Source organism: Panthera uncia, chromosome E3 (genome assembly GCF_023721935.1).
Source record: "Panthera uncia isolate 11264 chromosome E3, Puncia_PCG_1.0, whole genome shotgun sequence".
NCBI classification, from domain to species: domain Eukaryota; kingdom Metazoa; phylum Chordata; class Mammalia; order Carnivora; family Felidae; genus Panthera; species Panthera uncia.
In genome coordinates this window covers 4,907,737-4,921,461 of record NC_064815.1, presented here as the reverse complement: position 1 = coordinate 4,921,461, position 13,725 = coordinate 4,907,737, and the positions used below count along the sequence as shown (strand labels likewise).

The 13,725-nt window shown below is 48.0% G+C and overlaps 1 protein-coding gene across 2 annotated transcripts in view; it reads right to left on the bottom strand.

Annotated features, from left to right (window-relative positions):
* The window catches only part of SNX29 (sorting nexin 29), a 493,130-nt gene that overhangs the window by 162,524 nt on the left and 316,881 nt on the right, over positions 1–13,725 (bottom strand). For both annotated transcript variants that reach the window (XM_049638266.1, XM_049638267.1), the window contains exon 16: positions 12,378–12,494. In XM_049638266.1, coding sequence (XP_049494223.1) covers positions 12,378–12,494 — 117 coding nt within the window. The remainder of the gene's footprint in view (positions 1–12,377; positions 12,495–13,725) is intronic.

Sequence of the window (13,725 nt, the reverse complement as noted above, 5' to 3'; positions counted from 1 at the left end):
AAACTTACAGGCCGATAAAATACACAACAGTGGGGAGCAAAGCAACACAAGGTCCTTTTGTGGGAGGCAGGAGTGGAGTCCGGGAGCAGCTTCCGCAGAAGGCAGAGTGAGGTCACAGCCACCCCATTAGCGAAGTAAGAGCGGGCCTTGCTGGTGCCAATCACGTGTGTGTGTTGCCAGCGCGGGACTCCGCTTCATCCAAATGTGAACTTCCGGGTCAGATGGAAACAAACAAGGAAGATAGGCTTGTTTCAGAAGGACTTGGTAGAGAATCCAATGGGGCACAGTGCCTGTCAGCACAGGCGCATCTTGGCTGCCAATTCTGCTGGTGGAGCTGTGGGCAGCAAAGTCGAACGAGCCATTCGCAAAGCTGTGCTGGGGAAGGGAGAAAAGGTAACAGGGGGGCCAAAAGCCACCTTGTAATTGTGGCTTCTCTTTCTTCAGAAGCAATGGCAGGAAAGGTGCCAGAGTTAGACCTCTGTCCGTGTAGACCTCTGTCTCCGAGCCAAGTCACAATGCACGTCACAGAGAACATATTCTCATCTTTGACCTCATCAAAGCCAGAGCCCGTTTCTTCCACGTCTGCCACCTCCCTGCAATGGGCCCACACTCATGTAAGACACACAAAACATGAGCGACCCACAGGCAGCCTCAGCCAGGGCAGCCAGTGCCTCTCTCAACGCACAGATGAAATCACTGTGGAGCACCAGGTGTCTAAGTCTGGACTCTTCTGCACCTTGCCAGTGTTTCCTGGTTGCATCCATAGGAGACCGGCTTCAGGGCAAAGCTTGCACGTGCTGCATTTGCCAACAGACACAAAACCCCGATCGTCACGAAAATGTGCTTTCAAAGTTCCATACCCGTATGTCCCGGGTAGCCAGGTACTGCCCACCTGAACCCCAAACAGTAGCCCCTCGGGGCTCTCCTATGGAACCCAACTACCCATGGTGGTGAGCAAGCCAAGCATAAACCAGGGGCAAGAGTTTAACCTGGGCACATGTGGGAAGACAGACTGGCGATCCGAAGAACCCTTTGCTTTAAAGCCAAGGAGCGTGCGATCACTCAGGGTCTGTGCCCATGGGCAGAAAAAGATATTGGACTGAAAGAGGGGTTTTGATTCTGGGACACAGAGAGGTCTAAAGTGGGTTCTGCAATCATCCTTCTAGAGGATTTTGTGTCAAAAACTAACATTTCTAAGCTAAGCCTCTATGTGCGATATATTTTTAGTAGCCTCTCTTAAATGGCACTTTTAAAAATAATCTCCTTCAAGACGGTAGATGATTAAAACACCAATGTCCAAGTGCTGAATTTAAAAGCCTCTTATAATTTGGAACTCAACGTTTAGAGCTGCTGTGGGGCAGCAGACAATTTGGTACTTGATCATTAGATATTCTGCAAGTGCCGCCCAGCTGAAAAATATATTTCTTATTAAGCTTCTGTACTTAAATAGCATCAGCCCACAAGTGAAAGCATTCCCTCTGAAGGTTTTAACGATCCCAAACAAGTCCCAGGAAGCATTTCATTTCAAAGTGAGCCATATTAAAAAACTTGGGATGAGTTTCTTTTTTTTTTTCCGCCATCGATCTCAACCTTGAATTTTAAATTACTTGTCTTGCTCTCCCACCAGGCACAGTCATTTCCACAGTAGAGGAAGGGTGCCCTGTGGAAATGCCAAGCAGCTTAGAGCAAGGATTAACAGCAAGTCTGTTATTCTGCAGGATCCAGGAAGGCACCTTGGATAACCAAGTATGGTGGTTAAGAGAGTGTAACCATGGATCCTACAGGTACGTGGTCAGATGTACACATCATACACTCCGAGGGTGACTCCGGTGGCAGCCCAAGGAGAGGCACGTGAACACAGACCCGTCTCAAGAAAGCTACCAGTCTGCGTGGGAAACGAAGTTCAACACAAGAGAGGGGAACCATATTGCAGCAGGCAGGAAGGGACAGTCTGCACAGGCTTTTGGGGAGCTTGGTCCTAAGGGATACCACCACACAGGGGCCCTGTGCAGAACACACAAGTCAGGCAACAAGGAAGAAACGGAAAGGCTGTGAGCTTGTCGAGCCAGCTGCGACGCACAGCAGGCATCTTCCCATCACCAGGCAACGTGAACGCTCACCCAAGGAGAGAAAATGGGAAGGAGCGGGGAGGGGAGAGACAGAGTGAGCCGGCTGCAGAGAAGGGTTCAGGCATGAGCAAGAGACAGACAGGCAGACGGAGACCAAGCACATGCAGGAAGTGGGGTTGGGAGGTCAGAGAGAGCCAGAGATCAAGACAGGCAGACGGAGAAAGAAAGGAGCAGACAGAGAGAAAGAGAAGCAGGCAGGAGAACAGCAAGAGAGTAGCGCAATGGGACAGAAGAAACAGAGAAATAGTTAACAATCAACCAGGCAGAGCAGGAGAGAGAAGGTAATCTGAGCGAGAATAAGAAGTGCCAGCTCCTCGAGAGCACCTGTGCAAGAGGCCCCGAGTGCCAGGGTTCAGCACTGCTCAGGTGACCGAGGCCCCGGCCAGCTGGGGTGAGCGGAGAGCCAGTCGGAGCCGGGACCGAAAGACCCCGCTGCACCCCACAGCCACACAGCGTCACTCCCTCCCCTCCAGCCCCTGCACACTGCACGCCCAGACAGGCCCATGAGACAAACCGGGCTTCCCTGATCCCCTTGCCAGGTGGTGCGTGGGTAACGAAAACGGTGTGTAACTGGGCCCTAACTTTCCCAAATGCCTTCCTCCAAAGACATCTTAGAAAAGATGCTCCTTGGGGCGCCTGGGTGGTTCAGTTGGTTAAGCGTCCGACTTCATCTCCAGTCACGATCTCACGGTTCAGGAGTTCAAGCCCCACATTGAGCTCTGTGCTGACAGCTCTGAGCCTGCTTTGAATTCTCTGTCCCCCTCTCCCTCTGCATCCCCCCCCCGCCCTGCTCGTTCTCTCTCTCTTTCTCTCAAAAATAAACAAAAGACCCCAAATAGCCAAAGTAATATTGGAGAAAAAAACCAAAATGGGAGGCATCACAATCCCAGACTTTAGCCTCTACTACAAAGCTGTGATCATCAAGACAGTATGTTACTGGCACAAAAACAGACACAGAGACCAATGGAATAGAATAGAGAACCCAGAAGTGGACCCACAGTGTATGGCCAACTAATCTTTGACAAAGCAGGAAAGAGTATCCAATGGAAAAAAGTCAGTCTCTTTAACAAATGGTGGTGGGAGACCTGGACAGCAACATGCAGAAGGATGAAACTAGACCACTTTCTTACACCATACACAAAAATAAACCCAAAATGGATGAAGGATCCAAATGTGGGACAGGAAACCATCAAAACCCTAAGAGGAGAAAGCGGGCAACAACCTCTTTGACCTCAGCCACAGCAATTTCTTGCTCGACACATCTCCAAAGGGAAGGGAATTAGAAGCAAAAATGAACTACCGGGACCTCATCAAGATAAAAAGCTTCTGCACTGCAAAGGAAACAATCAACAAAACTAGAAGGCAACAGACGGAATGGAAAAAGATATTTGCAAATTACATATCAGATAAAGGGCTAGTATCCACAATCTGTAAAGAACTTAACAAACTCAACACCCGAAAAACAAATAATCCAGTGAAGAAATGGGTAGAAGACATGAGTAGACACTTTGCCAAAGAAGACATCCAGATGGCCGACAGACACATGAAAAGATGCTCAACGTCATTCGTCATCAGGGAACTACAAATCAAAACCACACTAAGATACCACCTCATGCCGGTCTGAGTGGCTAAAATGAACAAATCAGGAAACCATAGATGCTGGAGAGGATGTGGAGAAACGGGAGCCCTCTTGCACTGTTGGTGGGAACGCAAACTGGTGCAGCCGCTCTGGAAAACAGTGTGGAGGTTCCTCAAAAAATTAAAAATAGACTACCCTATGACCCAGCAATAGCACTGCTAGGAATTTACCCAAGGGATACAGGAGTGCTGATGCCTAGGGGCACCTGTACCCCAATGTGTATAGCAGCACTTTCAACAATAGCCAAATTAAGGAAAGAGCCTAAATGTCCATCAACTGACAAATGGATAAAGAAGATGTGGTTTATATATACAATGGAATACTACTTGGCAATGAGAAAGAATGAAATCTGGCCATTTGCAGCAACGTGGCTGGAACTGGAGGGTATTATGCTAAGTGAAATAAGTCAGTGAGAGAAAGACAGATACCATATGTTTTCACTCATATGTGCATCTTGACAAACTTAAAAGAAGACCATGGGGGAGGGGAAGGCTAAAAACAGTTACAGACAGGGAGGGAGGCAAACCATAAGAGACTCTTAAGGATTGAGAACAAACTAAGGGTAGATGGGGCGTGAGGGAGACGGGAAAGTGGGTGATGGGCAGGGAGGACAGCACTTGCTGGGATGAGCAGTGGGTGTTGTATGGAAACTAATTTGATAATAAATTATATTTACAAAAATAAACAAACATTTAAAAAAATTTTCGAAAAGATGCTCCTTGGGGAAATGATCTTGGGAAATAATGCATATAACGCATGCTGTACCTACCCCCTTTGGAGAGCGGGGAGGCACCATTGTGGGAAGTGCTCCAGCAAGGAAGCCCAGTGAACACGCTCTGATCTAACATTTTCTGGATCCTTCCACCACTGCACTCCCCTCTTCTAAAGGCACCAGCTTTGCATGCCCACTGAATCAGCGTTCTGCTTTTGGGAAACTGCCTTCTCTAGATTCCAAGTTTTCCAAAGAGCCCTTTCTGAGATGAAGATGAAGTGATTAGTGTGCCTTAAAAACAAAACAAAACAAAACAAAACAAAACAAAACAAAACAAAACAAAAACTACTTTGATGTCCAGAATGAGCTGGAGACAAGAAAGGGACAGATTCGTCTTGCAGGTAGGGAGTGGGCACCACAGAGGAATCTGGATCTTTAAAACCACCCAGTGTGTCGGGCCTAGAGCACATCACACTAAATTTTGCTTGAAATGAAAAAGCAAAAATGAAACAGGCAGAGGCACAGTTTGAAAAAGGAGACAGGCCCGGATTTGCATGGGGTGCCACCGCAAAGCCATGTGCCTCGGGCTGGGTCACGAGAGCTCCCTGCATCTCTGTCAGCTCGTGTGACCCCTGGACCTAAGACACACATTACACAGGGCTGCTGTCGCGGGGAGAGGATGTGAATGCCGCCTCAAGTCACACACACTGGGCCATCTCTGCCGCCTGGGCGGAGGGGGCAGATGCAATTAAAGGATGCTCAGGATGGAGAGACAGAGACCCAACTCAGGAGCAGAAGAAAGAGAAGAGGAATCCAACTTCAACGACGTGAAGTGAGACCATGTCTGCCCCCCCAGGGGGAACGAACCCCCACATGATGACTAGCTCAGCCCTAAGCTTTCCCCTCTAATGGACCCGCACGCCTCAAAATCTTACAAGGCTCTATTTCCCTGTCCCCATTTATTATTCAAAGCAGGAGCTGTTCTCCCAGAGAGCTCTCAGGGCTGTAATCAAATCCCACTAAAAGTGGAAAAAAAAAAAAAAAAGAAAGAAAAGAAAAAAGAAAAAGAAAAAACTCCGGCATTCATTCACATCTTATACCAGAGGGGGAGAAAAGAATAATGAGCAGAGTCCTAAAAATACCTACATTCAAAAAAAGAAAACGAAAAAACTTCAACCCCTAATCCCAAACTCATTCTTAAAATAAGCAACTTGGCTTCAAAGTCTGTAACATCACAAAAAGGTAGCAGTGGGAGCAAACTATGTCCCTGCTCCTATCTTTGAAAACAACCATCCGGGCCACACACTCCTCCTGAGCTCCGTGCAAACGAAGTTCTCACTCAGCAAACGGTCAGCAAGCACCTACTACGTGCACGTCGGTGCTAGGCACTGGCGATTCGGACATGAAAACGGGTCAGGCCACCACCACGAGCCCACGACCGAGCGGTTTTACTGGCAGCCTCTCCACGAGCCGCCCAGGGGAGCCATGTTATCCCCACTTGATACAAGGGCCAGGTGGGGCTTCCAAATACAGCAAAACCAGGGCTTCCCATGACACTCTGGCGGTGTAGGAGGAAGTCAAATCCAAGGTGAGCAGAGAGCCGGGCCAAGTGGAAATAAACACAGGAGAGCCTGAGCTTCCCAAGGTAGATGCTTCTCACAGAGACATAGAAGGCTCCAGAACTGAAGCTGAGCTTCCAACTTCCTCCTTCCTTTTGCCCCAGTGGTCTGACTCTGGGGAGGTAAGCAGAGCAGACCCAGGGCAATGACAAGGTCAAGTATGCCCTGGGGACCACTGCCCAAATGGCCAGCTCTTCCCACAGTCTTCAGGCCCTTAAATGACCTCTCTTCTCTCTCCTCCCTGTGTCCAGCACCACCTGCCCCCAGGAAAGGATCCCATGACAGTGAGAGCTACCACTGTGTGAATGGATGCCATTGCCCTGAAGGACATTCAGACAGGAGACAAAAACATGGCAGGGCAGAGAGAAGGTGGGCTTACACGTCAAAGGTTCCAGGGAAGTCTGGACTCCAGCACTTCCTACTTGGGACTTTCATTCATTCATCTGATGATTCACCCAACGAGCCAACCCACATGAACTCAGCACCTACTGCATGAATCACTGGGCCCCAAGCAAGCAGGAGACATAGAATTTGCTCTCCCGGAGCAGGGAAGACAGATAACAATCAGTGACAGATCCACGTAGAATTACATTAAGAGAAGAAGGGAGAGAGGCTTGTAAGCATCATACTCTACAGGGAAAATGTGACCTTGTCGTGGGCATCAGCATGGTTTCCTGAGGAAGTGAGGAGTTGATATTGACGGTTTGAGGCCTGAGCACAGAGCATTATTCCAGGCAGAGGGAACAGCAGGAGCAAAGGGTACATAGAACGAGGAAGCAAGGGCCATGGAGCTGAAGACGACCGAGAGGCTGGAGGCCCACCACTGTGGGGCACCGTAACGAGGTGGCAGGTGGGACCTAAACCCTTCTGTACTTCCGCTGCCAGATTTATAAAAGAGGGTGACACCCCAACTTGATTCACAGGCTTCTCTCCAAAATTAAGTGAGAATGAACACGAAGACCCAATGTGTGCCTGACACACTGTCAGAACTTGATACATCGTGAGCTGGTGATGGATGCTGGCCCCCCAGAAGGGTTTCCTGCAATGAGGTCAGGGAGGATGGGAGAAGGGGGTGGTCTTCCCCAGTGCCTTGGAAATCTTCCAAGGCAAGGTTTCTGGGGATCACCTGGCTGAGCTGGGCCCCACAGACTGCCCGACAATCTTCTAATCCAAAAGTAGGATTCACAAGAATGTTATGCTAACATTGTCATGGAAGTAAAAACGAGAAACAACTCAATATCCATCAATAGGGGCCTGGTTAAATAAATTATGGTATTGCCAGTTTAAGGGAACATGACATAGTTCTTCAACAGAAGAATGAGGTGGAGCTACATGTAAAATAAAAAGATCCCCCCTGTTAAATGGGGCTGAGGGGAGTCCTATACGGAGTCGGCAGCTAGTTACTAAAGCATGGAGCATTGTGTGTGTGATGCCCCCAGGCATCCCTCATCTCTGAAAAGACAAACCCAACACTGGTCATTGTTAGTGACTCCAGGCAGAAAAACGAGGGGGCCAGCGACAGGAGGAAGATTCACTTTTCACTAAATGCTCTTACACTGCTTGACTTTTTAGCATGGGTGTAACGAGATTGGTCAAGAGTCCAAAAGTCTGCAAATTTCAATTGTTTAAAGCAAAATCCAGTCTTGCAAGGCAGACAGAGCCCCCACTTCTTGCTGTGGGGGCTTGGCTGAGTTACTTCATGTCTGAGCCTCAGGTGCTACTTCTGTAAAATGGTGTCATAATGGTAATCACCACTGAGGTCGGTGAGGATTAAATGAAGGGCTAATACTTTAGAGGTATTTAAATTTGAGGTATACATCAATTACTCAATAAATGTCACCTATTAAAATCAGAATTGCTTATTTATAACAACTGGTTAGTAGTATTTGTCATTCACACAGAGAATAATGCACCGAAGGTGCACTCTGAAAATGCATCCACGGCGACAAGAGCCACCTATCTTTCTTTCAGCATAAGGGCACATGACAACTCCTATAGGATCTGACCTACACTAAGGAATGGGAGCCCTCCTGGGTCTGCACCTGCTATCAAGCCCCCTCCAGTAAGGTGGGCCATGGAATATGCCAGGACCCCTTGCACTGGGCAGGGATATGGGAGACACTTGCCTGCACCCCACACCAGTTCCGCCCACACTCTGAAACACAAGTCAATGCCGGGAGTTCTCCGTTACTACAACCCCACTGTCCTTTCTCAGCTACGGGGTCACAGATGCAGTAAAATGTGAAGGCACATTGCCGAGGTCTTTAACATGGGGCACGGCTGGGAAGGACACGCAGAGGGACCTTGGGATCTTGCTTGGAAGGCTGATGGGTAACACAAGGGAAGCACCCTTACTTGTTCCCCCAATTGCCCAGAGTTGGTGGAACGCAAGAAAGAAAACAGACTTTGTGATTAAATCCAAGTTTGAATCCAGCTCCACAACATACTCACTCAGAGATTCGGGGACCTCTCTGAGCCTCGGTCAACCTATAAAACAAAGATGATATCAACTGCCGCAAAGGGTTCTTAGTGCACAATAGGTACTTACGAAATGTGTTTCCGTCTTAGGAAAATGTGCCTCTCCCTAATGAAAGAGCTCCACAGAGATCTCGTACAAATCTTGGGCTTGTGAGGAGCAAGGGAAACAAAGTCTATCAGGGATGCACCACAGGGCTTTAAGCACAGGAGGCAACATTCACACGCTGGCATCAGAGAAACAAAGAGGGTCTGGTGTGAAGGTACCTCCAGTGGTGCCTTCCCACATCGATGCCTACGTGCACCCTGATTGAAGGGTGTGAAAGCAAGATGGCCAGAAGAAAAAAAAAAATCAAACCTGAAACTCATCAAGACTCTACAGTTAATGACCAATTCAAAGGAAAGGCAAAGGACAGAGGAACACGGTAAGGATCACCATAGGGTCGCAATCAACAAAATCCTAAACAGGAAAACCTAGAGTTCAAAGGGCCAAGTTTGTCAATAGTGGCAACACAAGGTGGTGAAGGGAGGACTATGGAAGGGAATATACAAATTAAGAGGCTTCAGAGACCTATCACCCAACTGCAACGTATGCACTGCATTAAGACCCTGATTACAGCAGATAAATCAAAAACATTTTTTTCAGATAACTGGAGAAAATTAACCACTGACTGGACATCTGAAGACACTAAGGAATTATCACTGATTTTTCAGGTATGATAATCTTACTGTAAATATCTTTTAGTGATAAATACTCAAATATTTATGTCTGAAATAGTATCATGACTTGGACATGCATCCAAATAATTTGAGCTCAGAAGGGATTGAATTGAGTAGGAACGAATCAAGAATGACCCCGAGCTGATTACTGGGAGAGCTGAGTGACGGGGTTTCATTAAATGATTCTCCCTTTCCCATAGGTTTGCAATTGCCATTTTATTAAAAGTTCGTGAGTAAGCCCGAGGCTGGTAGGGAATGTTCACAACGTGCGTAACTGAAAAGATATGTGAAGTACTGTTAGAAATCAGCAAGAAAACACACACACAGCCCAGTCGAAAGTGGACAAAGACTACAAGTCACAGAAGGGGAAGCCAAAATAACCAGGCAGCAAATGTCAAGAAGGCCCACCCCACTCGTGATCAGAAAAATCCCAGGGAAACCACCTCACACCCAGAAGCATTCGTAGAGACGTTCAAGTGTTGGCAGGAACTCCTACACACTGACAGAGGGATAATCAACAGGTGATAAACAACAACAACAACACGGATCTCAAGGAAACATTTGCGTAGTGGAGGCAGGAAGTGCTAATAAATGGCCACTAAGATAGTAAAGGGAGACAAGCAGAAGCTATCCATCTCCTGATAGAAAACACCACTCCAGCGACAGGAACGTTAGCGGGAAAATTAAACCAACATCCAAGTGCCCAGACCCAAGCGCCAAGTTAAGAAAATAGAGGCAACAGAGGGGCGTGCGGAGTAACACTGTAGAGGTGCGATCTGCGAGTCTCAGGTGGTGACACGACCCGGTCTTCAGCAGACACGTGTTAAGGAAAAGAGAGTTGGAGGACTCCATAGACGAACAGAAACATAAGCGAGTGGTTCAATCCAGAGACAAAGGGAGCACAACACTGGTTGGCAGGGGCTGCAGGAGGGAGGAATGGGGCGTCGGCGTAGAGTGGGGCAGAGGTTCAGCTGGGGAAGATGAACACGGTCAGGAGACAGACGGTGGTGTGGGCTGCACAACAACGTGAGTGAACCTAAAGCCACACAACTGCACACGTCAAACTGGCTAACATGGTAAATTTTATGTCATATTTTACTAAATTCAAACAAGGGTTTTAAGAAGAAGAGAAACATAAAGGACATTACCAATTACAACACGTGGACCTCATGTGGATCCTAATTTTTAAAAAGCTATAAAAAGGTATGGGACAGTAAGAAGTATGAACACTGATATTTGATGGTATAAAGGAACTAATGGTCACAGACAGGGGACGATGGTAATATATTCATGGTTTCCTATTTCTAAGATCTACACGGAGCTGTGTACAGATGAAGTCACAGCCAGTATTTGATTCAAATTAATACAGAAGGGAGAAGCAGGTGCGGAACTTCAAACAAACTGACCTCGACTGAGGACAGTTCTACTTCACAGGGATACAGGACATGCTTTAAACTTACCTGCCTACCTATGGGCATCTGACATTTAACATGATAAAAGCTCCGAGATGAAGAAGCTATCATAAACATGTACAGGAGGATGAAACACTCTCACCAACTGGGTTTGTGACAGCTGAGTAAATGCAAACAACCCAAATGTCCAATCAAACACGACGGGATTACAAATACTGTGGTACTGGGGCACCTGGGTGGCTCAGCTGGTTAAGTGGCCGACTTCAGCTCAGTCATGATCTCACAGTTAGTGAGTTCGAGCCCCGCGTCGGGCTCTGTGCTGATGGCTCGGAGCCTGGAGCCTGCTTCGGATTCTGTGTCTCCCTCTCTCTCTGCTCCTTCTCCACTTGTGCGCTCTCTCTCTCTCTCTCTCTCAAAAATAAACACTAAAAAATGTTTTGAAAAAAAAAAAATAGTGCAATACGTTGTTCAATAGAGAACTAGAGTCAAGAAAGTGAATGAACTAGACCAGGACTTCCTAACCAGGGTGGTTTGGCCCCTGCCCCTCAGGAAACGTCGGGCAATGTCTGCAGGCCTTCTTGGTCACTGTAACAGCCTGGAGTGCTGCTGGCCTCCAGTGGGTAGAAATCAGGGGTGCTGCTAAACACCCAGGATGCATAGGACAGCCCACAACAAGTAACTACCATCGCCCCCTTTACGTATCTGCGGGGGATACATTCCAAGATCCTAAGTGGGTGTCTGAAGCCATGGACAGCACTGAAGCATACACATACTGTGCTTTTTACTACACATGAATACCTATGACAAAGTTTAATTTATAAATCAGGCACAGTAAGGGGTTAGCAACAGAAAATAACTGAATAATTTTAGCAATATACTGTAATAAAAGATGTGAATGAGCCCCTCTCTCAAAATCTTACTGTCCTGTACTCCCCCTTCTTCTTGTGATGATGTGCGATGATCCAAGGCCTAAGTGACGGGATCAAGGGGGGTGAGTGATGCAGGCATCGTGATGTAGCATGAGGCCACCGCTGACCTTCTCACAACTCACCAGAAGGAGAGTGGTGTGCTTCCAGACCACGGGAAGCAGAACCACGGCTATGGGGGGACTACCGTAAGTGGCCCCAAGTATCGAGAGAGCCACAGTTTAAAGATCCTGTACTAGATCTTTGTGAGACAGTCCTCAAACCACAAAACTGAGTTAAAAACCAGCAAAAACAAGGGGCCACGGGACTTACACAGTAACATCATGTAGGTGAAAGTTACACAGAACCAAGACTGCTTATTGCTAATTGAAACGTATGTGTGTAGCAAAGTATAAAAATAGGAAGGAGAAGGCTACACACCCATTTCAGAATATGGATTATGGGGTGCCGGGGCATGAAACGTTACAAAGGGGGGCTTCAAATGGAACTGGTATCATCGTATTTATTCTACCCCCTTCCACCCAAAGAAAACCAAGCGTAGTAAAGGTTAATGCACATGTAACAGCTGGACGGCGGGTACACGGAAGCTCACTCTGGCCATCTCTGTACTCTTCTCCTACACCCTTGACACAGTCAACAACGAACAAGCTGAGGAGCAGGGTTGGGGGCCGCGGAGGCTGGGCAGACAGACCGACACAGCAGGCAGGAGGGCAGGGCTGGGACCTTCCCGGGGGGGAGCACTCACCGGCCCGCGCAGGTCGATGAGCTCCTGCCTCATCTGGGACACGAGGGCTTCCTTGGCCACCAGGGCCCTGTGCAGGCGCTCGTTGAACTCAATCAGCTCGCCGTGCATCTCCGCCACCTGGAACACACAGGCACCAAACGGTGAGGCTCAGAGGGCAGACTCCCCTCACCCAGGTCACCTGTCCCACCTTCTCTGGGCCTGTCACTTGTCAGCAAGGCACCGGGAGGTTGTTTGGGCTGGAGACAGAACGCCACTCACCTGTGAGTCGTGCAAATCCACCTGTAAGGTGAACACGTCGTGCACTTGGTTCATTTTAACACTACAGAATCTACAGTCGGTCGTTCAAGGTCAGGACGGTGCTGTTATCAGGTTATTTGGGGCCTAAGGTTTTCTCCTTCATGGACACTTTTCTAGTGAAGGCTTTCTTGCTCATCTGAGTTGGGCCTGCCAAAAATTACGCTGCTGATGGTACAGCTGGACTGACCGACCATTTCTGTTCCTCGGGAACTTGGTTCTGAAACCCGAGAAAATAGAAACAGAGCTCAAAGCGATGGGAACAGTAATGATGACGGACAGAACTGCAATGGCACAGCTACCCCTGAATTACTGCTTAGTCAACGCCAGGAAATCCTTTCCACGTGCTGCTAACATCTTTGCTACGCGGGCTCTATAAGGCAGGCGTTGTCATTTCTGCCTTACAGAAGGGAAAGGCTGTCACAGAGTGGAAGAAGCTAGCTCAAGGTCATACCGCTAATGAAGGACTGACTCCAGGACCCTGGCTCTCGACCACTGGGCTACCTGCCATGATTCTACCACTTCCACCGTGCCCCACGTGCAGCCCACTTGATGGTGGCCCACGGTGAGCCCTTGAATTTTTGCACATTTATTCAATGCCCCCAGCTCACCCCAAAGAAACAGAAACAGAGGTTGCCATAAGGTAGGCTATGATTGATGTACAGAATCAACAAAAGACCTTTCCAGCTATTTGTTTACAAAGATGTGTTCCTGTAAGGCCAAAACATAAAGTAATTTCCCTGATTACATGAGCAATCTTGACCGGGCTTAAAATCAAATTCAACTATAATTTATTTAAACTTTTTAGAGAAATGTGAGACGTCCTCTTGCCATGCTCTTCAGGAACGTTCAAAGAAGAATCTTGCAAGTATCTTAAAGAGAACCCCTCTCCAGGGCACCCAGGTGGCTCTGTCAGTTAAGTGTCCAACTTGGACTCATGATCTCACGGTTTGTGGGTTCACCCTACACTGGGGTCTGCACTGACAGTGTGGAGCCTGCTTGGGATTCTCTCTCTCTCTCTCTCTCTCTCTCTCTCTCTCTCTCTCTCTCTCTC